The 27,429-nt window shown below is 45.6% G+C and overlaps 1 protein-coding gene across 2 annotated transcripts in view; it reads right to left on the reverse strand.

Annotated features, from left to right (window-relative positions):
• LOC144612169 (sialic acid-binding Ig-like lectin 8) overlaps positions 1–27,429 on the reverse strand; it is a 44,804-nt gene that overhangs the window by 11,011 nt on the left and 6,364 nt on the right. For both annotated transcript variants that reach the window (XM_078431734.1, XM_078431733.1), the window contains exons 3-6: positions 18,466–18,547; positions 15,788–16,159; positions 12,208–12,501; positions 11,314–11,595 (exon numbers count right to left, since the gene is read on the reverse strand). In XM_078431734.1, coding sequence (XP_078287860.1) covers positions 11,314–11,595; positions 12,208–12,501; positions 15,788–16,159; positions 18,466–18,505 — 988 coding nt within the window. In that variant the 5' untranslated portion in view covers positions 18,506–18,547. The remainder of the gene's footprint in view (positions 1–11,313; positions 11,596–12,207; positions 12,502–15,787; positions 16,160–18,465; positions 18,548–27,429) is intronic.

Consider the following 27,429-nt stretch of genomic DNA (forward strand, 5'->3'; position numbering starts at 1 on the left):
TGCTGTCTGACCCGCTGAGTTACTCCAGCACTTTGTACCTGTCCATGTTCTCCACAGAGATGCTGCCTGACCCGCTGAGTTACTCCAGCACTTTGTACCTGTCTACATTCCCTAGAGAAGCTATCTGTCCCACTGAGTTACTCCAGCACTTTGTGTCTATAAACCTTGAACACTTTGAACCATCCTACCACAACCAGAGAGCTGTCCTGAACTACTATCCACCTCATTGGTGACCCTCGGACTATCCTTGATTGGACTTTGCTGGCTTTACCTTGCACTAAACGTTATTCCCTTATTATGTATCAATACACTGTAAATGGCTCGATTGAAATACAAATGTAACCAGTCTGATGAAGGGTCTCGACCCGAAACGTCACCCATTCCTTCTCTCCAAAGATGCTGCCCGATCCACTGAGTTACTCCGGCACTTTGTACCTGTCCAGGTTCTGCGGAGATGCTGCCTGACCCCCTGAGTTACTCCGGCACTTTGTACCTGTCCACGTTCTGCAGAGACGCTGCCTGACCCGCTGAGTTACTCCAGCATTTTGTGTCTATCTTCGGTTTAAACCAGCGTCTGCAGTTCCTTCCTACACATTTCGTCTGCTCCACTGTGAAATCTCCGCAAGGTATGTCTAGTTTGAGGAAGTTCTCCTCTTTCTGACGAGAGTTAGAGTCTTAGGGTGATAGTGTGGAAACAGGCCCTTTTGCCCACACCAGCCAACAGGCACCATCTGCACTTGTCCCACCTGCCCGCATTGGCCCATATCCCTCCAAACCTGTCCTATCCATGTACCTGTCCAACTGTTTCTTAAACGTTGGGATAGTCCCTGCCTCAACTACATCCTCTGGCAGCTTGTTCAATACACCAACTACCCTTTGTATGAAAAAGTCACCCCTCAGATTCCTATTCAATCTTTTCCCCTTCACCTTATATCTATGTCCTCTGGTCCACGATTCCCCTACTCTCGGCAAGAGACTCTGTGCATCTACCCGATCTATTCCCCTCGTGATCTTATATGCTTCTATAAGATCCCCCCTGGGGGGCGTGTCCAATGTCTGGCTGAGTAGACATAACTTTTCAGCACTCCCGAGAACAAAGCCCTAAACTACCAAAAAAAGACGCACTAAAAGAATTCAAGTACTTTAATTTAAAGTTAAAAGTATAAAGAACGTACTGATGACCCCCAAGAAAGAAAGGAAGGGAGCACTGCTGCCACTGAAGCCAAGAAATCCACCGAGGGAATCAAGAAAGAAAATCGAAGGTAGGCCTACAGCCACGACGGAGCAGGGGCCTGGATTTGAGGAGCTCTCAGCAGGCGCAGAGGCATGGCCCTCTGGTGGCCGAGAGGCTCAAGTTTCGGAATCGAGTGAAGATGAGGGAACAAGCAGTGAAAGTGGAAACAAGGAAGAACGGGATCAAGAAGATTCAGAGATTAAAATTAAAGCGATGTTTGAAGAAATTATTAAAAGGCTCATGAAAATTGAAGGAGCTTACAAAGTGATGGAAAAAGAAGTGAAAGCATTGAGGATAGATAATAAGGAACTGCATAACGATAATAAGGAGCTTCATAAGGACAATATCGAAATATATAAGACTTTGAAAAAAATGGAGGGGGACTTTCAAACAGTGATAAACAGAGTGGATAATATAGAAATGGAGAACGAATTGTTAAAATCCAGAATGGAAAGAAATGAAGATAGTATTACTGCTGCAACAATTGAAAGCAAAAATATCGTGGAAAAGTTGGATGCCTTGGAAAACTACAGCAGGAGAAATAATGTTAAAATTGTTGGCTTGCCAGAGGGAGTTGAGGGGGAAGACCCAATCAATTTTTTTCAAGATTGGATAGTGACTAGTCTTGGAATAGATAAACAAGGACCGATGGAAATAGAAAGAGCACATAGGGCTCTAAGACCGAAACCTACGAATAATCAAAAGCCAAGATCTGTGTTGATTAAATTCTTAAGATACCGAGATAGAGAATTGGTCCTCAAATCAGTCGGAATGAATATAAGACAGGGAAAACCAATAGAGTATGAAGGTACCAAAATAATTTTTTACCCAGATATTAGTAATGTCTTGTTGAGCAGGAAAAAAGAATTTAATAAGGCAAAAAATATTTTATGGAAGAAAGGATATAAGTTCATTTTACTGCATCCTGCTACTTTGAAGATCATGATCAACATTGGAGAAAATAAATTTTTCAAAGACTTTGTCAGAGCACAAGAATTTGCTGAAGAATTGCCATCGAGAATTGGTGAAGAAGATCCGTGAATGAATGATTATTAACAAGATTTGTATACTATAGAGGGGATCAATTGTATTAAGGATAGTTAATTTTTAGAAGTACTTGAAATATCGGGGGGGCTGGAGAATATGCATGCTCTACCATAATCATGGGCACAAGTGTGGTGTGGACCACACCTCGTATAATAGAGGGGGGTAATGTTGTTAATTTATTTATTAACAACATTAGAGGGAGGGTTTACTTTTCTTTCTTTCTTTTTTCTTTTAATCTGTTTTTGTACCTGGACGATGGAAGGGAGTACACTGAAATACGGCACAACGTAAATATTCAAAGAGGTAACAAGGTAAGGAGGAAGGGGAAAAAAAAAAAAAAAGATTGAATGGAGAGTAAATTAAATTTTTTAAGTTATAATGTGAATGGGTTAAATGGACCGATAAAAAGGAAGAGAATTTTAACACAGATGAAAAAATTGGAAGTGGATATAGCTTTCTTACAAGAAACACATCTAACGGAAAAAGAACATCAAAAGTTAAAGAGAGATTGGGTAGGAAGTTTGGTAGCATCTTCTTTTAATTCAAAAGCAAGAGGGGTTGCGATCCTATTTAAGAAAACGCTACCAATTAAGATACAAAATATTGTAAGTGACCCAGTAGGTAGATTTATAATCGTACATTGTCAAATTTTCTCAGAATTGTGGACTTTAATGAATATATATGCACCAAATACAGATGATGAGAAGTTTGTGCAGGATACTTTTCTAAATCTAGCGGAAGCACATGAAAATATATTGATAGGGGGAGATTTCAATTTTTGTTTAGATCCAGTAATGGATAGATCATCAAGGACAACGACAAGGACAAGAGCAGCGAAGACAACCTTGAATTTAATGGAAAGTTTAAATTTAATAGATGTTTGGAGGAAAAGCCATCCCAAGGAAAGAGATTACTCTTTTTACTCCAATAGACATGATACATATTCTAGAATAGATCTATTTTTGATTTCAGCTCAATTAAGCGGTAGAATAATACAAATAGATTACAAGGCTAGATTGTTATCGGATCACTCACCATTATTAATGAAAATTACGATGTCAGATAAAGAACAGGCAGTGTATAGATGGAGACTCAACTCTTTACTATTGAAAAGGCAAGACTTTTGTGATTTTATTCGAGGACAAATTGAATTATATGTGGAGACAAATTTAAATTCAGTGGATGATAAATTTATTGTATGGGATGCAATGAAGGCTTATTTGAGAGGCCAAATTATAAGCTACTCATCTAAGATAAAGAAAGACTATAGGAAGGAATCTGAAAAATTAGAAAAAGAAATCACTGTATTAGAAAAAGACTTACAGAAAACTTCTTCAGATACAAAAAAAACACAACTTGCAAATAAAAAATTTCAATACAATACATTACATACTCACAGAACTGAAAAACTAATGTTACGAACTAACCAAAGATATTATGAATTAGGAGAAAGAGCCCACAAGGTATTGGCATGGCAACTGAAAGAAGAACAAATATCAAGAACAATAAATTCAATCAGAACAGATCAGAACATTATTACTTATAAACCTAGAGAAATCAATGAGGTATTTAAGCAATTCTACACTAATCTCTACCATTCTGAATCTGAAAAGGATGAAATTAAGATAAATAATTTTTATCCAAGATACGATTACCAACAATCTCTAATGAGGAGCAGATGGGACTAAATGCCTCCTTTACTTTGAGAGAGGTGGAGGAAGTACTATATTCTTTACCAAGTAATAAATCTCCAGGGGAAGATGGTTTTCCGCCTGAGTTCTATAAAAAATTTAAAGAGTTGTTGTTACCACTATTTATGGAAGTGATACATCAAGCGGAGAAAACATCTACATTACCAGACTCCTTCTCATTGGCAATTATAACTGTAATTTAAAAAAAAGGGAAAGACCCTTTAAATGCATCTTCTTATAGACCAATATCATTGTTGAATGTAGATTATAAAATAGTTGCTAAACTTTTAGCAAGGAGATTGGCAGAATATTTACCGAAGCTGGTTAAAGAGGACCAAACTGGATTTGTCAAAAAAAGGAAAATATCTGATAATGTAGCAAGATTTATAAGTATTTTACATTTAGCACAGAAAAGAAAGGAATTGAGCGTAGCTGTTGCTTTAGATGCTGAAAAGGCGTTTGACAGGTTAGAATGGGATTTTTAATTTAAAGTATTAGAGAAGTACCGATTAGGAAACAGTTTTATTAACTGGGTAAAAGCTCTTTATAAACAACCTAAAGCCAAAGTGGTGACAAATGGCCAATCTTCTCAATCATTTAATTTGGAAAGATCTAGTAGACAGGGATGTCCCTTGTCACCGGCTTTATTTGTATTGGCCATTGAACCTCTGGCAGAGCTAATAAGATCAGATTTAGATATTAAAGGATTTAAAGTTAACCAGGAAGATTACAAGATTACTTTATTTGCAGATGATGTCTTAATTTGTCTTACTAGACCATTGGAATCCTTAAGAAAACTATATTCTAGACTGGAAGAATATGGGAAAATATCAGGATATAAAATTAATAAAGATAAAACTGAAATAATGCCTCTTGTTGAAGGCAATTATGATCAATGTAAAAGAGAAAGTCAGTTTAAATGGCAAAAAGAAGGCATTAAGTTTTTAGGAGTTAAAGTAGATAATAAGTTAAATAATTTGTATAAATTAAATTATAAACCACTAATAAAAAAAATAGATGAGGACCTGAAGAAATGGATGAATCTTCCAATTACATTGATAGGGAGAGTTAACTGTATTAAGATGAATATTTTTCCGAGGATACAGTATTTATTTTCAACACTGCCTATACCTTTGCCAAATAAATTTTTCCAAGAATTGAACAAAACTGTGAGGAATTTTCTTTGGAAAGGTAAAATGCCAAGAGTGTCTCTGGAAAAATTAACATGGAAATTTGAATTAGGGGGATTGCAATTACCAAATTTTAAAAATTACTACCTGGCAGCGCAAATGAGTTTTATTTCATCCTTTTATCAAGAGGGTGGAAAAACAGCATGGGTTAAAATTGAAATGGATAAAATAAAAGAGTCTTGTCCAGAAGAATTTATATATAAATGGGAAGCGAAGATATTAGTTAAGGATAAAGAGTCACCCTTGCTAAAACATTTAATTAATACATGGTTGAAAACAGTTAAAGTTAAGGATAAAAGATTTTTTTTAACAGCTAAAACTCCATTAGTAAAAAATGGATTATTGCCGTTTGCTTGGAATAATCAAATACTACAACTCTGGGAACAGAAGGGTATTAAAAATATAGGAGATTGCTATGAAGGGAATATCTTTTTGACATTTTCTCAATTGAGAAATAAATATCAAATTCCAGGGAATAGTATTTTCTTCTATTATCAATTACAATCTTTTTTAAGGGAAAAGTTAGGAAATTCAATGTCTCTATTTCAGATTAAAGGAATCGAATCCTTGATTCAGGGTAAGGGAATTAATAAATTTATATCATCAATGTATAAACTACTACAGATAGCTAGTCCAAAGATAGGAATTAATAAAGCAAGACAAAGATGGCAAACAGATCTTAATATTATTATTGACGAACCAAGTTGGGAAAGACTGTGTCTAGATATTATGAAAAATACTATTAATGTGAGATACAGCTTAGTACAGTATAATTTTTTGCAGCAACTATATTTAACCCCGGAAAAATTAAATAAATTTAAACTAAATTCAACTGAAAGGTGTTTTAGATGCAACCAAGACGTGGGCACTTTTATACACTCTACTTGGGCATGTCAGAAGGTAACTCCTTTTTGGCAAGACCTAAAAAAGTTTTTAGAGCAATTGATGAATAAGATTATACCAATGGATCCAAGGTTGTTTTTGCTAGGAGATACAAAAGGAATAACACCAAAGCTAAGTCTCGATAAACATCAGGAAAGATTTCTCAAAATATCATTAGCAGTAGCCAAAAAATGTGTTGTGGTTACATGGAAAGAACAAAATGAAATAAGATTCGAAAGATGGCATGCAGAAATGCGGAGTTGTACAGAACAATACGTGTATAATCGAAGTTATAGGTTAGTGACTATTGTTTACTATTGTTTACTATGAAATGTATAATGTATAACGTATGGGTTCTGTTAAAACTTAAATAAAATATTGTTTTAAAAAAATAAAAAAAAGATCCCCCCTCATCCTCCTGCGCTCCAAGGAATAGAGACCCAGCCAACTCAACCACTCCCTATAGCTCACACCTTCTAGTCCTGGCAACATCCTCGTAAATATTCTCTGAACCCTTTCAAGCTTGACAATATCTTTCCTACAACATGGTGCCCAGAACTTTACACAATATTCTAAATGCGATCTCACCAACGTGTTATACAACTGCAACATGATCTGCCAACTTCTCTACTCGATACTCTGACTGATGGAGGCCAATGTGACAAAAGCCTCTGTGACCACCTTATCTACCTGCAACTCAACCTTCAAGGAACCATGCACCTGCACTCCTAGATCCCTCTGCTCCACAACGCTCCCCAGAGGCCTAACATTCACTGTGTAAGTCCTGCTCTTGTTAGACGTCCCAAAATGCAACACCTCACATTTCTCTGTATTAAACTCTTGTCCAGAGTAGGGGAATCGAGGACCAGAGGACGTTTCGGGTCGAGGCCCTTCTTTAGACTGGTGAGGGAGAAGGTAAACGAGAGATAAAGACGATGGTGTAGAGAGATAAAGAACAATGAATGTCAGATCGGAGAGCAGGAGGCATCACAGAGAGGGAGCAGGATGTGGCAGAACTGCAATCTTGTGAAAGATTGCAGCAGGATCTTGATCGATTGGCCAGATGGGCTGAGTACAAAGTGCTGCAGTAACTCAACGGGTCAGTCAGCGTCTCTGGAGAACGTGGACAGGTACAAAGTGCTGGAGTAACTCAGCGGGTTAGTCAGCGTCTCTGGAGAATGTGGACAGGTACAAAGTGCTGGAGTAACTCAGCGGATCAGTCAGCATCTCTGGAGAACGTGGACAGGTACAAAGTGCTGGAGTAACTCAGCGGGTCAGTCAGCGTCTCTGGAGAACGTGGACAGGTACAAAGTGCTGGAGTAACTCAGCGGGTCAGTCAGCGTCTCTGGAGAACGTGGACAGGTACAAAGTGCTGGAGTATCTCAGCGGGTCAGTCAGCGTCTCTGGAGAACGTGGACAGGTACAAAGTGCTGGAGTAACCCAGCGGGTCAGTCAGGGTCTCCGGAGAAAAGGAATAGATGGCGTTTCGGGTCGAGACCCTTCTTCAAACTGAGAGCCGGGGACTGGGAAACGAGAGATATAGACGGCACAAATGAATGAAAGATATGCGAAAGCAACGTTGATCAGGTAAAATGTGGAGCGCACAATGGTCCATTGTTGGCTCTGGGGTAGGTGATAACGAGCTATACAGGCAATGATAATCATGAGGACGACAGTAAATAAAAGACGTCCCTCACCTGAAACGTCACCTTCCCTTGTCTTTCAGGATTGAAAGCCTGAGCTACAGGGAGAGGTTGGGGCATAGAAACATAGAAAATAGGTGCAGGAGGCCATTTGGCCCTTCGAGCCAGCACCGCCATTCATTGTGATCACATCTGATCATCCACAATCAGTAACCTGTGCCTGCCTTCTCCCCATATCCCTTGATTCCACTAGCCCCTAGAGCTCTATCCAACTCTCTCTTAAATCCATCCAGTGATTTGGCCTCCACTGCCCTCTGTGGCAGAGAATTCCACAAATTCACAACTCTCTGGGTGAAAAAGTTTCTTCTCACCTCAGTTTTAAATGACCTCCCTTTTATTCTTAGACTGTGTGTGTGGCCCCTGGTTCTGGACCCCAACATTGGGAACATTTTTCTTGCATCTAGCTTGTCCAGTCCTTTCATAATTTTATACGTCTCTATAAGATCCCCTCTCATCCTTCTAAACTCCAGTGAATACAAGCCCAGTCTTTCTGGGCAGGCTGGGATTCTATTCCTTGGAGTGCAGGAGGATGAGGGGTGATCTTACAGAGCTGTACAAAATCATGGGGGGAATTGATCGGGTAGACGTACAGAGATTCTTGCCCAGAGTAGGGGAATCGAGGACCAGAGGACAGAGGCTGAAGGTGAAAAGATTTAATGGAACCTGTTGGGTTACTTTTTTCCACACAGAGGGTGGTGGGTGTATGGAACGAGCTGCCGGAGGAGGTGGTTGAGTCTGGGACTATCCCAACGTTTAAGGAACATTTGGACAGGTACATGGATAGGGCAGGTTTGGAGGGATATGGGCTAAACGCGGGCAGATGGGACTAGTGTAGATGGGGCATGTTGGCCGGTTGACTCCATCTACACCTCACGCTGCCTTGGCAAGGCCAGCTGCATAATCAAGGACCAGTCTCACCCCCGGTCACTCCCTCTTCTCCCCTCTCCCCTCTGGCAAGAGGTACAGAAGTTTGAAAACGCACACCTCCAGATTCAGGGACAGTTTCTTTCCCAGCTGTTAACAGGCAACTGAATGATCCTACCACAACCAGAGAGCAGTCCTGAACTACTATTTTACTATCTTTGATCGGACTTTACTGGCTTTTTCTTGCACTCAACGTTATTCCCTTATCTTGTATGCGTATACTGTGGACGGCACTATTGTAATCGTGTAGACACAAAAAGCTGGAGTAACTTAGCGGGACAGGCAGCATCTCTGAAGAGAAGGAATGGTGACATTTCGGGTCGAGACCCTTCTTCAGACAATAGGGAGAGGTTGAACAGGCTCGGATTCTATTCCCTGGAGCGCAGGAGGATGAGGGGAGATCTTATAGAGGTGTACAAAATCATGAAAGGAATGGATCGGGTAGACGCACAGAGCCTCTTGCCCAGAGTAGGTGAATCAAGGACCGGAGGACATAGGTTTAAGATGAGAGCGGAAGAGAAGATTTAATAGGAACCTGAAGGGTAACTTTTTTCACGCAGAGGGTGGTGGGTGTACGGAATGAGCTGCCGGAGGAGGTAGTTGAGGCTGGGACTACCGCAACATTTCAGAACCATTTGGACAGGTAACATGGGGCTGCACGGTGGTGCAGCGGTAGAGTTGCTGCCTTACAGTGCTTGCAGCGCCGGAGACCCAGGTTCGATCCTGACCACGGGTGCTGTCTGTACGTTCTCCCCGTAACCTACGTGGGTTTTCTCTGAGATCTTCAGTTTCCTCTCACACTCCAAAGATGTACACGTTTGTAGGTTAATTGGCTTGGTAAATGTAAAAATTATCCCTAGCGTGTGTGGGATGGTGTTAGTGTGCGGGGATCGCTGGTTGGCGCGGACTCGGTGGGTGGAAGGGCCTGTTTCCGCGATGTGTATCTATAAACTAAGAATGTGTGTGTGTGAGAGAGAGGGAGAGTGAGTGTGTATGTGAGTGAGCGTGAGAGAGAGGGTGTATGTGTGTGAGTGAGTGTGTGTGAGAGTGTGTGTGTGAGAGTGTGTGTCAGAGTGTGTGTGAGAGTGTAGGTGTGTGAGAGTGTAGGTGTGTGAGTGAGTGTGTGTGAGCGAGTGTGTGTGAGTGAGTGTGTGTGAGTGAGAGAGTGTGTGTGTGAGAGAGAGGGTGTGTGTTTGAGTGAGTGTGAGAGGGAGAGTGAGTGTGTGTGTGTGAGAGAGAGTGAGTGAGGCAATGTGTGAGAGAGAGGGAGAGGGAGTGAGTGTGTGAGAGTGTGTGGGAATGAGTGTGTGTGTGTGAGAGGGGGAGAGCGAGTGAGTGTGAGAGTGTGTGTGTGTCTATGTGAGAGAGGGGGAGAGAGTGAGTGTGAGAGTGTGTGAGTGAGAGTGAGTGTGTATGTGACAGAGAGAGTGAGTGTGTGAGAGAAAGGGAGAGTGTGTGTGAGAGAGTGAGTGAGAGGGTGAGTGTGTGTGTGTGAGAGAGGATAGTGTGGGTGTGTGTGTGTGTGTTAGAGAGAGAGAGGGGGAGAGAGAGTGTGTGTGTGTGTGTGTGTGTGTGAGAAACATAGAAAATAGGTGCAGGAGTAGGCCATTCGGCCCTTCGAGCCTGTACGCACCGCCATTCAATATGATCATGGCTGATCATCCAACTCAGTAGCCTGTACCTGCCTTCTCTCCATACCCCCTGATCCCTTTAGCCACAAGGGCCATCTAAATCCCTCTTAAATATAGCTAATGAACTGGCCTCAACTACCTTCTGTGGCAGAGAATTCCACAGATTCACCACTCTCTGTGTGAAAAAAACCGTTCACATCTCGGTCCTAAAAGACTTCCCCCTTATCCTTAAGCTGTGATCCCTGGTTCTGAACTTCCCCAACATCGGGAACAATCTTCCCACATCTAGCCTCTCCAACCCCTTAAGAATTTTATATGTTTCAATAAGATCCCCCCTCAGTCTTCTAAATTCCAGCGAGTATAAGCCTAGTCTATCCAGTCTTTCTTCATATGAAAGTCCTGCCATTCCAGGGATGAATCTGGTGAACCTTCTCTGTACGCCCTCCAAGGCTAGAATGTCTTTCCTCAGATTAGGAGACCAAAACTGTACACAATACTCCAGGTGCGGTCTCACCAAGGCCCTGTACAACTGCAGCAGTACCTCCCTGCTCCTATACTCAAATCCTCTTGCTATGAATGCCAACATACCATTCGCTTTCTTCACTGCCTGCTGCACCTGCATGCTTGCTTTCAATGACTGATGCACCATGACACCCAGGTCACGTTGCATCTCCCCTTTTCCTAATTGGCCACCATTCAGGTAATACTCTGCTTAGAGTTTAGAGAGAGGGAGTGTGTGTGTGTGTGTGTGAGAGAGAGTGAGTGTGTGTGTGTGTGTGTGTGAGTGTGTGAGAGAGTGAGTGTGTGTGTGTGTGTGTGTGTGTGCGTGTGTGAGAGAGGGAGTGTGTGTGTGTGTGTGTGCGTGTGTGAGAGAGGGAGAGTGTGTGTGTGTGCGTGTGTGAGAGAGGGAGAGTGTGTGTGCGTGTGCGTGTGTGTGTGGAACTCCATCATCTGTGATGGCCCAATAATCCATCTGTCGTTATAGAGTTGTGTCAGTGTGTGTGTACTCACATTCTACAGTGAGGGTCACATCCCTCTCTCTTGTCCCGTGTTCATTCTGTGCCACACACTGATGGACCCCAGCGTCCCGCAGTGCCAGCTGAGGGAACTCCATCCACAGCTCGTTGCTGGAACGTGTTGTGTTCAGCGTGGCACCGAGATGTCGCCACGTCAGGTTAGATGCTGGTAAACTCTGGACGGAGCAGAGGATCGCTGCAGAGTTTCCTTCCTTCACACTGACCCAGGAACTGTTCATGTTGTTGGGGGAAGTGATGGAGAGATTATGGGGGGCATCTGCAAAAAGATAAAATTTAGCAACCAGTTTTGCGGCACTTTCAATGATCCTTGGATTATGAAAGACTTCAGACTTGAGATACAGCGCGGAAACGGGCTCTTCGGCCCACCATGTCCACGCTGACCATCGCTCACCCGTTCACACACTAGTTCTTTGTTTAGTTTCGAGATACAGCGCGGAAACAGGCCCTTCAGCCCACTGAGTCCGCGCCGACCAGCGATCCCCGCATATCCTACACAATATCCTATCCACTATCCTACACAAACTAGGGACAATTTTTACATTTACCAAGCCAATTAACCTACAAACCTTCACGTCTTTCGAGTGTGGGAGGAAACCGAAGATCTCGGAGAAAACCCAAGCAGGTCGCAGGTCGCAGGTAGAACGTACAAACTCCGTACAGACAGCACCCGCAGTCGGGATCGAACCTGGGTCCCTGACGCTGCATTCGCTGTAAGTAGCAGCAACTCTACTGCTGTGCCACCATGCCACCCACAAATTACTTGATGGGCCGTATGGTCTAATTCTGCTCCTATCATCTATGACCTTATGTACCAGCACTGCGAATAGATGATTGCTGTTCCTGCACAATAAACGATCTCCATACTTACATTGCACAGTCAGTGTGAGTTTCTGCTCGGATGAGACAGTTGGGTAACTGACTTTGCAGGTGAGGTCTTGCCCGTGATGTTTGGGCGCTGGGGTCAGGGACAGAACAGAAGTATATGTCAGCGTGTCATCCCGCTGAGTTTTGCTGTGTGAGGCTGACGATGGTATATCAGCAGGGGTGACCCAGGTTAAGTTGGGTGTCGTTCCATTACACGCGATGTTGAAGGAACTGGTCACGTTCACAGGCTGACCTGCCACCATTTTAGCAGGGAATATCGTGGGTTTATCTGTGAAAGCTAACACAGAGAAACGGATACTTTTAGGTAAATATCATTAGATGCATCGGTTCACATCGAAATCCCAGTCTTGGGTTGCCAACTGTCCCATATTAGCCGGGACATCCCGTATTTTGGGCTAAATTGGCTTTTCCCATACAAGACTGCCCTTGTCCCGTATTAGGCTCGAGGAACAGTGTAGGCCCGGACAGTGTAGGCCCGGACAGTGCAGGCCCGGAGAGTGCAGGCCTGGACAGTGCAGGCCCGGACAGTGTAGGCCCGGAGGCCCAGGCACCCTCTAATGGAGGTTGCGTAGCAACCCGCCTCCCGCCCCGGGCGGCCGCCATTGGTTGAGCGTGAGCACATGGCCACTGGCTGAGTGAGGTCACGTGCGGCGCGGGGCGGTGACGTCTCCTTGTCTCGTATTTGGGAGTGCTATAGATGGCACCCCTATCCCAGTCCCACAAGTAAATGGACATTCACAAGGATGATCCATGAACAGGGAGGAACAATGGTCAGGGGAAGTTGAAAAGGCCAGGGATCAGTAATGTCATGATGGCCTGTGATCAGGTAGATGGGGGCAGGATTCTCCACTGAGGGCTGTAAGGAGACCAAACATAGACTGACCAATCATTTCGCTGAACACCTTCCCTCAGTCCGCCTGAACCTACCTGATCTCCCGGTTGTTAAACACTATTTCCCCTTCTCATACTGACCTTTCTGTCCTGGGCCTCCTCCATTGTCAGAGTGAGGCCAAACGCAAATTGGAGGAACAGCACCTCATATTTCACTTGGGCAGCTCACAGCCCAGTGGTATGAACATTGACCTCTTTGACTTCAAGTAACCCTTGTATTCTCTCTCACTCCATCCCTCCCCCTTCCCAGTTCTTCGAGGAGCCTATCTCCGACTACATTTTATCTCTGCTTGCTCTGTTTTTACCTTCTCCCCGCTAACAATGATCTGTTGTACATTTTCCTCAATCTCCATCCTTTGTCCTGTTTTCACCTCACACTTCCTTATCTATGTATTTCCCTCACCCCTGACTTCAGTTTGAAGGGTCTCGATCCGAAACGTCACCCATTCCTTCTATCCAGTGATGCTGCCTGTCCCGCTGAGTTACTCCAGCATTTTGTATTGATCTTTAAACCAGCATCTGCAGTTCCTTCCAACAATAAACAGCAAACAATGGCCTGTTCCCTTTATCACCGTTATTTATTTGCGCATCTTTCATCCATTTGTTCTATATCTCTCTACTTCACTGTCTATACCTCTCGTTTCCTTCTCTCCCCTGACTCTCAATCTGAAGGGTCTCGACCCAAAATGTCACCTATTCCTTTTCTCCAGAGATACTGCCTGACCCGCTGACTTACTCCAGCAGTTTGTACCTGTCCACATTCTCCAAAGATGCTGCCTGACCAGCTTAGTTACACCAACACCTTGTACCTGTCCACATTCTCCAGTGATGCTGCCTGACCCTCTGAGTTACTCCACCTTTTTGTGTCTACCTTAGGATAAGACAGTCACTGATAAATCCAATGGCTAATAACGTTCCTAAGAGAAACGTGGGGAAATAAGGTCCTTGCTACTGTAGGGAATGCATATGGACAGGAAGGGTTCAGAGGGTGGGGGCCAAATATGGGCATTGGGACTAGTCCAGAATGCCAACATGGTTGGTATGGAGTAGATGGGCAGAAGGGCCTGTTTCCATGCTGTATATAACTTCGTCAAGGGTGGAGATGAGTTTACAAAGAAGCTAGAAAAACCTGCAAAGGCCAGAGGAATGCACATTTAGTATTAGTACTGGTTTTTATTGTTATGTGTACTAAGATACAGTGAAAAGCTATGTTTTGTGCTACGCAAGCAGATTAAACCATTCATGAGGAAAACAAGATGTGCAGAAGAGAAAATAAAGAGGGCACCGAATATAATGCCACAGCAACAGAGAAAGTGCAGATGAAAAAAGTGCAAGGACTGCAATGAAGTAGATTGGAAGGTAGGTCTTTTGTCCCTGGCTTATAAGAGGTGCAACCAAGTGTGTGATAACAGCAGGGAAGGAGCTTTTTCTGAATCTGGTGTGATGTGCTTTCAGCTTTTGTATCTGATGCCCGATGGGAGTAGGGAGAAGAGAGAATGACCGGGTTGTGAGTGGTACTTGTTTATATTGGCTGCTTTACCGAGGCAACGAGAAGTGTAGATAAAATCACTGTTAGCAATGTACACCGATCAGCCAAAACATTATGACCACTGTCAGGTGAAGTGAATAACATTGATTATCTTGTTACAATGGCACCTGTCAAGGGGTGGGATATATTAGGCAGCAAGTGAACAGTCAGTTCTTGAAGTTGACGTGTTGGATGCAGGAGAAATGGGCAGGAGTAAAGACCCGAGTGACTTTGACAAGGGCCAAATTGTTATGGCCGGACGACTGGGTCAGAGCATCTGCGAAACAGCCAGGCTTGTGGGGTGCTCCCGGTCAGTAGTGGTGAGTACCGACCTACAGTGGTCCGAGGAGGGACAAACCACAAACCGGCAACAGGGTGTTGGGCGCCCAAAGCTCATCGATGCGCGAGGGCAGTGATGGCATCCTGATGCACTGTGGGAAGACGACAAGCCGGTGAAGGGAGTGTGATGCTCTGGGCAATGTTCTGCTGGGAAACCCTGGGTCCAGCCATTCATGGTGGACGTCATTTTGACACGTGTCACCTACCTACACATCATTGCAGACCAGGTACACCGCTTCATGGCAATGGTATTCCCTGATGGCAGTGGCATCTTTCAGCAGGATAATGCGCCCAGCAAAACTGCACACATTGTTCGGGAATGGTTTGAGGAACATGATGAAGTGTTCACGGTGTTGCCCTGGCCTCCAAATTCTCCAGATCTCAATCCGATTGAGCATCTGTGGGATGTGCCGGATCGACAACTCCGATCCACGGCGGCTCCACCTCGCATCTTACAGGATTTGAAGGATCTGCTGCTAATGTTTTGGTGCCAGATACCACAGGACTCCTTCAGGGGGCTTGTAGACCCCATGCCTCGGCGGGTCGGCGCTGTTTTGGCGGCACACGGAGGGCCAACAGCATATTAGGCAGGTGGTCATAATGTTTTGGCTCATCAGTGTATATGGGCAATGCAAACCTAATAATAGCGCAAAAACTGGAGGTATCGTAATGGTCAGAAATGAGCCGAGGCTCCTGATGCTGCGGTGTGTGTGTGTGTGTGTGTGAACAGGGAACGTGTACAGTTCATGTTATTCCCCACTCACTGCTGAGCATCTGATGTTGAGTGATTATACAGAGCACTTACCAATAACATTGAGCCGTGTTACAGGGAGGTAGTTGACACGCCATCCGTCAGTGAATTCAACTCTGAAAAAGTAGGGACCATTGTCATCCTGTGTGACGTTGTCTATAACCAGGGAACAGTCCTTGTCTCTCAGATCTCCAGACAGCCGGGTCCGATGGCGAAGCTTTGATGATTCTAGACTGGGATTCCTGGAGTGGAAGGCTACAGAAGCGTCCTTGCTCAGCCGCTCACTGTTATACCAGATTCCTGTCCGATCTTTATTCCATTGAGTCGGCGGGTAAGTGTAGTGACACGGAATCCGTGCACACAAACCATTCTGCGCTGTCACATGTCCTGGATTGTCCGCAGGCCACAGCTGTCCCGACACCTCGGCTGAGGAGAGAAGGAACAATCTTTAGTACCGTGCAGGAAGGAACTGCAGATCCTGGTTTAAACTGAAGATAGACACAAAGTGCTGGAGTACCTCAGTGGGACAGGCAGCCTCTCTGGAGAGAAGGAACGGGTGACGTTTTGGGTCAATAGACAATAGACAATAGGTGCAGGAGTAGGCCATTCAGCCCTTCGAGCCAGCACCGCCATTCAATGCGATCATGGCTGATCACTCTCAATCAGTACCCCGTTCCTGCCTTCTCCCCATACCCCCTCACTCCGCTATCCTTAAGAGCTCTATCCAGCTCTCTCTTGAAAGCATCCAACGAACTGGCCTCCACTGCCTTCTGAGGCAGAGAATTCCACACCTTCACCACTCTCTGACTGAAAAAGTTCTTCCTCATCTCTGTTCTAAATGGCCTACCCCTTATTCTTAAACTGTGGCCCCTTGTTCTGGACTCCCCCAACATTGGGAACATGTTTCCTGCCTCTAATGTGTCCAATCCCCTAATTATCTTATATGTTTCAATAAGATCCCCCCTCATCCTTCTAAATTCCAGTGTATACAAGCCCAATCGCTCCAGCCTTTCAACATACGACAGTCCCGCCATTCTGGGAATTAACCTAGTGAACCTACGCTGCACGCCCTCCATAGCAAGAATATCCTTCCTCAAATTTGGAGACCAAAACTGCACAAAGTACTCCAGGTGCGGTCTCACCAGGGCCCGGTACAACTGTAGAAGGACCTCTTTGCTCCTATACTCAACTCCTCTTGTTACGAAGGCCAACATTCCATTGGCTTTCTTCACTGCCTGCATGCTTCCTTTCATTGACTGATGCACTGGGACACCCAGATCTCGTTGAACTCCCCCTCCTCCTAACTTAACACCATTCAGATAATAATCTGCCTTTCTATTCTTACTTCCAAAGTGAATAACCTCACACTTATCTACATTAAACTGCATCTGCCATGTATACGCCCACTCACACAACCTGTCCAAGTCACCCTGCAGCCTTATTGCATCTTCCTCACAATTCACACTACCCCCCATCTTAGTATCATCTGCAAGGGTCGAGACCCTTCTTCAGACTGGAGTCAGAGGAAAGGGAAATGGGATACATAGACGGTGATGTGGAGAGATATAGAACAAATAAATGAAATTTTTGCAAAAAGGAACGATGATAAAGGAAATAGACCATTATTAGCTGTTTATAGACACAAAATGTTGGAGCAACTCAGCGGGGCAGGCAGCATCTCTGGAGAAAAGGAATGGGGGACGTTTCAGGTTGTGACCTTTCAGATTGTTAGCTGTTTGCTCGGTGAGAACGAGAAGCTGGTGCACATCTTGCGCTCCCTCACCACCCCTCCATTTAGTGTAGCTCTCCCTCCTCACCGCCCCTCCCACATTGTATCACTCTCTCCTCACCACCCCTCCCACCGCGCCACGCTCCCTCCTCACTGCCCCTCCCACAGCACGGAGCTCCCTCCTCACCGTCCCTCCCACAGCACGGAGCTCCCTCCTCACCACCCCTCCCACAGCACGGCGCTCCCTCCTCACCGCCCCTCCCACAGCCCGGCACTCCCTCCTCACCACCCCTCCCACAGCACGGCACTCCCTCCTCACCACCCCTCCCACAGCACGGCACTCCCTCCTCACCACCCCTCCCACAGCACGGCACTCCCTCCTCACCACCCCTCCCACAGCACGGAGCTCCCTCCTCACCGCCCCTCCCACAGCACGGAGCTCCCTCCTCACTGCCCCTCCCACAGCACGGCGGTCCCTCCTCACTGCCCCTCCCACAGCACGGAGTTCCCTCCTCACTACCCCCACCCACAGTGATGAAGAATGGGTGACATTTCGGGTCGAAACCCTTCTACAGTCTGAAGAAAGGTCTCGACCCGAAACATCACCCATTCCTTCTCTCCAGAGATGCTGCCTGTCCCACTGAGTTACTCCAGCATTCTGTGTCTACCTTCGATTTAAACCAGCATCTGCAGTTCTTTCCTACTGAATATTCATACCACTGGGTTGTAAGCTGCCCAAGCGAAATATGAAATGCTGTTCCTCCAATTTGCGCTGGGCCTCACTCTGACAGTGGAGGAGGCCAGGACAAAGGACAGTGTGGGAATAGGAGGGGGAGTTAAAGTGTTTGGCAACCGGGAGATCGGGTTGGTCCAGGCGGACTGAGCGAAGGTGTTCAGCGAAACGATCGTAGCGGTCCCAGCACCGAACCTTGCGGAACTCCGCTAGTCACCGACCAGTAAAAGCCCCCTCGCCAGAAAACACCTGAGTTGCTGCTGATGGTACCTTGGAGAAGGGTCAGGAGGAAGAACGATCTCCCGATCATCGTCCGATCCCAGAGATCCCGTCAGTGTCCCGATCTCCCGGTCTGGAAGAGAAAGTAATTGCAGTAAAACTCCAGCGACCAATCTATCTATCTATCTATATACTAAAACTCGTTTATTTGTTTGTTTGTTCCTGAACTACAGCCAAAACGGTACACGATAGCGCAACAATTTTAGGCCCACCTTACTCACCGTTGTTCCTTTTTGTGCAAATAGAAGAAGTTTCAGTGAAATCGGTGCTATATTTTAAAAATTATTCACATTTTAAACTTTAAATCTATATCCGAGGGAGGGAGGGGGGGAGGAGGGAGGATAAGGGGGGTTGAGGGGGATGGAGGTTGAGGGGGAGGAGAAGGGGGAAGAGGAAGAGGGAGGGGGGTGGAGGGAGTGGGAGGGGAGGGGAGGAGGGGCCAGGGGTGGAGGAAGGAGGGAGGGAGGGAGCGGTGTGGAGGGGAGGGTGGGGGGGGAAAGAGAGGGTGCTGCACCAATACAGGAGAGGTTTGGGCCCAACTGGTCCACTTGCTCTAGTGTATTATTAAAACTCTCATCTTGTTTGTTTGTCCGTACGTACCCGAAATACAGCCAAAATGGTACACGATAGCGCAACAATTCTAGGCCCAACTTACTCACCATTGGCCTGCGGTTCAAATGGTTGCTATATTTTAAAAGTTATCCACCTTTTAAACTTTAAAAGATCACTTTTTAAACTTTCAGAAATTTGATTGGCTCTACCACCTCCCCCCACGTGGGGTCCGGCACATCCTGATTGGCTACCTCCATGTTTGACGTCACAATGGGAACCCAACGGGTCCGTGCCTGCGCAGTTGGGGCCCGTTGATCTAATACTTACGTAAGATGGCCGCCGGATCCTTGCGTGCGCAGTTGGGGGAGGGTTGCCGCTCGGAGGAGGGGGGGGGGGGGGGGCGGGACCAGTCCGAGTCACGGGAGTGGCGGCCAATGGGGGGGGGGGGGGGGAAGTAGTGATCTCAGCTCTCCATGCCGGGCGATCTGACCCTGGGTCGGGGCTGGTCCAACCTTCTGCGGCTTGGAGCTTCCCGACATCGGTCTCTACCCGAGACTATGAGCTCCTCGATGTTGAAGTCTGCAGGCCGTGGTTAGAGCGTCGATCCCAGGCAAAGGATCACAGGCTCTGATGGAAAGTCCTCGGCCCCATGGTGGGGCTCAAAGTTAGTCCCGAGCAAGGCCTCCAGCTCCATGATGTTAGGCCACAGAGCGACCAGAGATACCATCTGGAAAACAATTGCATCTCCGGCATTTGAGCCCCGTATCTGAGGAAGGATGTGCTGGCTCTGGAGAGGATCCAGAGGAGGTTTACAAGAACGATCCCAGGAATGAGTGGGTTTGCATATGATGAGCGTTTGTCGGCACTGGGCCTGTGCTCGCTGGAGTTTAGAAGAATGAGGGGAACATCATTGAAACTTACTGAATAGTGAAAGGCTTGGAGAGAGTGGATGGGACAGGATATTTCGAATAGTGGGAGAGGTCACAGCCTCAGAATTAAAGGACGTTCTTTTATGAAGGACATGAGGAGGAATTTCTTTAGTCAGAGGATGTGGAGGCCAAGTCAAGGTTTCAAGGTCAGTTTATTGTCACATGTACCAATTGAGGTACAATGAAATTTAAATTACCATACAGCCATACTAATAAATTAGTACGGGTGTCAGGGGTTCTGGGAAGAAGGCAGGAGAAGGGGGTTAGGAGTGACAGATCAGCCATGATTTAATGGGCCGAATGGCCTAATTCTGCTCCCATCACTTATGAACATATGAGCAATATAAACATAGCACAAAAAGTAAGGAAATTTGTGTTTGGTAGATTATTTCTTTGTTGTAACAATGCTTCTTGGCAATAAATCTTATACCGTTGGAAAGCCTGTTTATTTCCCTTTTAAATGGTGCCACATTTGTAAGGAACATGCATTTGTGGGATGAGCAGCAGAGCTGAGTATATGGGTTGCGCCCATGAAAAATTTGCCAAATCTTCTCTGACAATGCCAAACAGCTTATTCTGCTGTTGCTATTGACTCTTGTTTTGAGCTTCTGGTACCCCCAGACAAGACATATTGGCAATTTAACAATTTATTCATTTAATAAACAGGAGCCACAGTAGCGTGTGGAAGAACCATACACAGCCATAACAGCCTGGCACCTCCTCCTCATGCTGGTCACCAGCCTGGTCACACACTGTTGTGGGATGGCATCCCATTCTTGTCAGCACCTGGGGGTACCAGAAGCTCAAAACAAGAGTCAATAGCAACAGCAGATTAAGCTGTTTGGCATTGTCAGAGAAGATTTGGCAAATTTTTCATGGGCGCAACCCATATACTCAGCTCTGCTGCTCATCCCACAAATGCATGTTCCTTACAAATGTGGCACCATTTAAAAGGGAAATAAACAGGCTTTCCAACGGTATAAGATTTATTGCCAAGAAGCATTGTTACAACAAAGAAATAATCTACCAAACACAAATTTCCTTACTTTTTGTGCTATGTTTAGTTGCCTTCCGTTGGCTTTTTAAAGCTTCCCAATGGTTAGACTTCCCGCTAATAGACAATAGACAATAGGTGCAGGAGTAGGCCATTCAGCCCTTCTTGCCAGCACCGCCATTCAATGCGATCATGGCTGATCACTCCCAATCAGTACCCCGTTCCTGCCTTCTCCAATCTTTGCCAAGTAACATGATGGCGCACAGTGGCGCATCAGTAGAGTTGGTGCCTCACAACGCCAGAGACCCGACTTCGATCCCGACTACAGGTGCTGTCTGTACGGAGTTTGTACGTTCTCCCTGTGACCTGCATGGGTTTTCTCCGGGATCTCCGGTTTCATTCCACGCTCCCAAGACGTACGGGTAATTTGTCCCAAGTGTGTGTAGGAAAGCGTTGGTCACTGGTAGGCATGGACTCGGTGGGCCGAAGGGCCTGTTTCCACGCTGTATCTCTAAACTAGAAAATTAAAGTCAACTGACATCAACGGCTACTGGTCTGCCATGTGGGTACGTTCCACAAGGTGCCTGGTACATGCATTAGGGAAGATGTCTGAGGAACAGTGTGGGGCTCTAAGCTGATCATTACTAATGTGGAAGTAAGAGGCTATTCATACAGAGGTTGATGAGGGGTCGTGTGGGTTTGTGGAACAAGCTGCCGGAGGAAGTAGTTGAGGCAAGTACAATAGCAACATTTAGTTCAGTTAAGAGATACAGTGCGAAAACAGGCCCTTCGGCCCACCAAGTCCATGCCGACCAACGGTCACCCCTTCACCCTCTGGTTCTGAGAACTGCTTTCTGAGGCAGAGAATTCCATAGATTTACAACTCTCTGACTGAAAAAGTTTTTCCTCATCTCCGGTCTAAATGGTCTACCCCTTATTTTTAAACTGTGGCCATGAGGAGGAATTTCTTTAGTCAGAGGGTGGCGAATCTGGAATTCTTTGCCACAGAAGGCCAAGTCAAGGTTTCAAGGTCAATTTATTGTCACATGTACCAATTGAGGTACAATGAAATTTGAATTACCATACAGCCATACAAAAACATTAGTACGGATATCAGGGTTTATGGGGAGAAGGCAAGAGAATGGAGTTAGGAGTGACAGATCAGCCATGATTTAATGGGCCGAATGGCCTAATTCTGCTCCTATCACATGACCTTACGAGCAACCTCGTTGCCTTCCGTTGGCTTTTTAAAGCTTCCCAATGGTTAGACTTCCCGCTAATCTTTGCCAAGTAACATGATGGCGCACAGTGACGCAACGGGAGAGTTGCTGCCTCACAGCGCCAAGACCCGACTTCGATCCTGAGTACAGGTGCTGTCTGTACGGAGTTTGCACGGTCTCCCTGTGACCTGCGTGGGTTTTCTCCGGGATCTCCGGTTTCATTCCACACTCCAAAGTCGTAGGTTAATTAGGCTTCAGTAAAAAAAAAAAATTGTCCCAAGTGTGTGTAAGATAGCTTTGGTCAGTGGTCGGCACGGATTCAGTGGGCCGATGGGCCTGTTTCCACGCTGTATCTCTCAACTAAACACAGAACTAGTGTGTGAACGGGCGATCGCTGGTCGGCACGGACTCGGTGGGCTGAAGGGCCTGTTTCCACGATGTATCTCTAAACTAGAAAACTAAACTTAACTGGCATCAACGGCTACTGGTCTGCCATGTGGTTACGTTCCACAAGGTGCCCGGTACATGAATTAGGGAAGATGTCTGAGGAACAGCGTGGGGCTCTAAGCTGATCATTACTAACGTGGAAGTAAGAGACTATTCATATAGAGGTTGATGAGGGGTCGTGTGGGTTTGTGGAACTAGCTGCCGGAGGAAGTAGTTGAGGCAAGTACAATAGCAACATTCAGTTTAGTTTAGTTCAGTTAAGAGATACAGCACGAAAACAGGCCCTTCAGCCCACCGAGTCCATGCCGACCGATCACCCGTTCACACTCCAGTTCTATGCTTATTATATACAGCGCGGAAACTGGCCCACCGAGTCCACGCTGACCATCGATCTCCCGTTCACCCTCTAGTTCTACGTTTAGTTTGGCGATACAGCGTGGAAACAGGCCCTTCGGTCCACCGAGTCCACGCTGACTATCGCTCACCCATTGACACACTAGTTCTGTGTTTAGTTTAGAGACACATCATGGAAACAGGTCCTTCGGACCACCAAGTCCGCACTGACCAGCGATCCCCGCACACTAACACTACCCTACACACGCTAGGGACGATTTATAATTAGACCAAGCCAATTAACCTACAAACCTGGAGTGTGGGTGGAAACTGGAGGTCCCGGAGAAAACCCACGCAGGTCACGGGGACAACGTACAAACTCCGTACAGATAGCACCCATAGTCAGGATCGAACCCGGGTCTCTGGCGCTGTGAGGCAGCAGCTTTACCGCTGCGCCACCGTGCTGCTTAAAAGACACGCGCAGGTACGTGGAGAGGAAACTTTAGTGGGATACGGGCCAAATGCAGGAAAAAGTGACTAGTTTGGATGGGGGTTCTTGGTCAGCATGGACGAGATAGGCCGAAAGGCCTGTTTCCCTGCTCTGTGACTCTATGAGGTTGCTGAAATTCCTGCCCCCCCCCCCCACCAGTAAACATTGTGAAGAGTTTTAGGCCCCATATCTGAGGGAGGATGTGCTGGCATTGGAGAGGGTCCAGAGGAGGTTTACGAGAACGATCCTGGGGAATGAGTGGGCTCACGTATGATGAGCGTTTGACGGCACTGGGCCTGCACTCGCTGGAGCTGCGAAGGATCAGGGGGGACCTCATTGAAACGTACCGAATAGTGAAAGTCCTGGAGAGAGCGGATGTGGAGAGGATGTTTCCACTAGTGGGAGAGGTCAGAGCCTCAGAATTAAAGGACGTTCCTTTTAGGAAGGAGATGAGGAGGAATTTCTGTAGCCAGAGAGTGGTGAATCTGTGGAATTCTTTGCCACAGAAGGCTGTGGATGCCAAGTCAGTGAATAATTTTAGTGGGACACTGTCAGACCAGAGGGCACTGCCTGAGAATAAAAGGAAGTACCTTTAGAAAGGTATTTATTTCACAAAATGCTGGAGTAACTCAGCAGGTCAGGCAGCATCTCAGGAGAGAAGGAATGGGTGACGTTTCGGGTCGAGACCCTTCTTCAGACTGATGTCAGGGGGTGGGACAAAGGAAGGATATAGGTGGAGACAGAAAGATAGAGGGAGAACTGGGAAGGGGAGGGGAAGAGAGGGACAGAGGAACTATCAGCCACATCTGCTTTCTTGGAATCTTACACTACCTTTAGGAAGGAGTGGGCAGATGCATGGTAGATGCAGTTTAATGTGGATAAATGTGAGGTTATCCACTTTGGTGGTAAGAACAGGAAGGCAGATTATTATCTGAACAGTGTCAAGTTAGGAAAAGGGAAAGTACAAAGAGATCTGGGTGTCCTTGTTCATTAGTCACTGAAAGTAAGCATGCAGGTACAGCAGGCACTGAAGAAAGCTAATGGGATGTTCGCCTTCATGACAAGATGATTTGAGTATAGAAGCAAAGAGGTCCCTAGTGAGGGCCCTAGTGAGACCGTACCTGGAGTACAGTGTGCAGTTTTGGTCTCCAAATTTGACGAAGGACATTCTTGCTATTGAGGAAGTGCAGCGAAGGTTCACCAGGTTAATTCCCGGAATGGCGGGACTGTCGTATCTTGAAAAACTGGAGCGACTGGGCTTGTACACACTGGAATTTAGAAGGAGGAGAGGGGATCTAATTCTAATTCTAATTCTATCATTTTATTTCGTACATGTTAAAAGACATCAATTAAAAAACAAAATAAACAAAAAAACAGAAGAAATACAAAGAATTTCATCCATTACTTAACGTCTTTACATGTGCGAAAAGGAGTAGGAAGTGTGAACTTATTTATTCCTACCCCCATTCCCTAATCAATATTTATCAAGTATTATCTATAATAACTAATACCTAAAATACATATATAACTACATATATACTCACTCACCCCTACAGTCATATGAATATACCTATTTACACAATAATGTCTATATTAACTACATCTGATATATATATACATACATTAGGCCAATCATATATATACATATACCCGACCATTTACATACAAAATATAAATACAAATATAGTCACCCACCCGTATAATAAGTCAAATATTAATACAAAAATACTCATACACCCTTATACGTTCATATAGATATACTTATTTAAATAATGATGTGTTATTATATGTAGACCCCTGGTGACTGTTAATCCCACTCCTCACTGTACCTAGAAAAAATCATGTGTTTATATTTGTTTTTAAACTGGATGATATTTATTCAAACATATAAGATTATTAAGGGATTGGACACGCTAGAGGCAGGAAACATGTTTCCGATGTTGGGGGAGTCCAGAACCAGGGGCTACAGCTTAAGAATAAGGGGTAGGCCATTTAAAACGGAAATTAGGAAAAACTTTTTCAGTCAGAGAGTTGTAAATCTGAGGAATTCCTTGCCTCAGAAGGCAGCGGAGGCCAATTCTCTGGATGCTTTCAAGAGTTAGATAGAGCTCTTAATGATAGCGGATTCAGGGGGTATGGGGAGAATGCAGGAACTGATTGTGGATGATCAGCCATGATCACATTGAATGGCGGTGCTGGCTCGAAGGGCCAAATGGCCTACTCCTGCACCTATTGTTTATTGTCTATTGAGATGAGGAGGATTTTTTTAGCCAGAGGGTGGGGAATCTGTGGAATTCATTGCCACAGACCGATGTGGAAACCATCAATAGGTGGTTTTAAGGCGGAGATTGACAGATTCTTGATTAGTACAGGTGTCAGGGTTTATGGTGAGAAGGAAGGAGAATGGGGTCGAGAGGGAAAGATAGATTGAATGGCGGAGTGGACTCGCTGGTCAGAGCGGACTCGGTGGGCCGAAGGGCCTGTTTGCACTTTGTATCTCTAAACTCAACATAGAACTAGTGTGTGAATGGGCGATCGATGGTCGGCGCAGACTCAGTGGGCCGAAGGGCCTGTTTCCACTCTATCTCTAAAACTAAAACTAAGAACTAAAACTATTGTGTAACGAACCAGATTTGATCAGGGTGGTTCTTGGTTCTTGGTCCTCCAAAATATTCCAAATGAAATTTAAACTGGTGGGTGATTATGGTAAAAGAACCGTTCGGAGGTAGTGACCATAAAATGATTAAATGCTGAGGCTTTATAACATGCTGGTCAGATCGCATATGGAGTTTTGGGAGCGGTTTGGGGCCCTATATATGACGAGGGATGTACTGGAGAGGGTCCAGAGGTTTATGAGAATGATTGCTTTAACATATGATGAGCATATGTCGGCACAGGGCCTGTATTCGCTGGAGTTTAGAAGAATAAGGGGGAACCTCATTGAAACGTACCGAATAGTGAAAGGCTTGGATAGAGTGGGAGAGTCTAGGACCAGAGGGCACAGCCTCAGAATTAGACGTTCCTTTACGAAGGAGATGAGGAGGAATTTCTTTAGCCAGAGGGTGGTGAATCTGTGGGAGAAGGCAGGAGAATGGGGTTTGGAGGGAGAGAAGATCAGCCATGATTGAATGGCAGAGTGGACTTGATGGGCCGAATGGCCTAATTCTGCTCCTCTCACTTATGACTGTAAATATCACCAACAGCTGCATCAGCTACATTGAAGCTGTGGTCAATAAAGCACACTCATGTCTCATCTTACCCAAAAGATGAAGGAAGTTGGGCATTTCTCCAGTGACTCACAGCAACCTCTCCACATGAACTGTGAAAGAACACTGTTGGGTTGCATCACACCTTGGTTTGGCAGCAGCTCTGCCCAAGGCCACAAGAAATTACTGACAGCTTAGTTTAGAGATACGGTGCGGAAACAGGCTCCCTCGGCCCACCGAGTCCACGCTGACCAGCGATCACCCGTTCACACACTGGTTCTGTGTTTAGTTTATAATAATAATAATAATATATTTATTTTATATAGCGCCTTAACAGATGCACAAAGCGCTTTACAAATACAATTAACATAGAAACAAACAGACAAACTATCCTGACGGAAAAGCGGCGAATAATCACATACAGCGATACAGCATGGAACCAGACCCTTCGGCCCACCGAGTCCATGCTGACAAACGATCCCTGCACACTAGCACTATCCGACACCAACTAGGGACAATTTACAATTTTGGCAAGCCGATTAGCCTAGAAACCTGCACGTCTTTGGAATGTGGGAGGAAACCAGAGGAAACCCAAACAGGTCAAGAGCCCAGATTCAAGAATGTTTTATTGTCACATGTCCCAGATAGTACAATGAAATTCTTACTTGCAGCAGCACAAAACAATATGTAAACAGGCAAACTCTGTACAGACAAACACCCGCAATCAGGATCGAACCCGGGTCTCTGGCGCTGTGAGGCAGCAACTCTACTGTTGCACCACCGT

This window comes from Rhinoraja longicauda, chromosome 43 (assembly GCF_053455715.1).
Source record: "Rhinoraja longicauda isolate Sanriku21f chromosome 43, sRhiLon1.1, whole genome shotgun sequence".
Taxonomy (NCBI): Eukaryota; Metazoa; Chordata; class Chondrichthyes; order Rajiformes; family Arhynchobatidae; genus Rhinoraja; species Rhinoraja longicauda.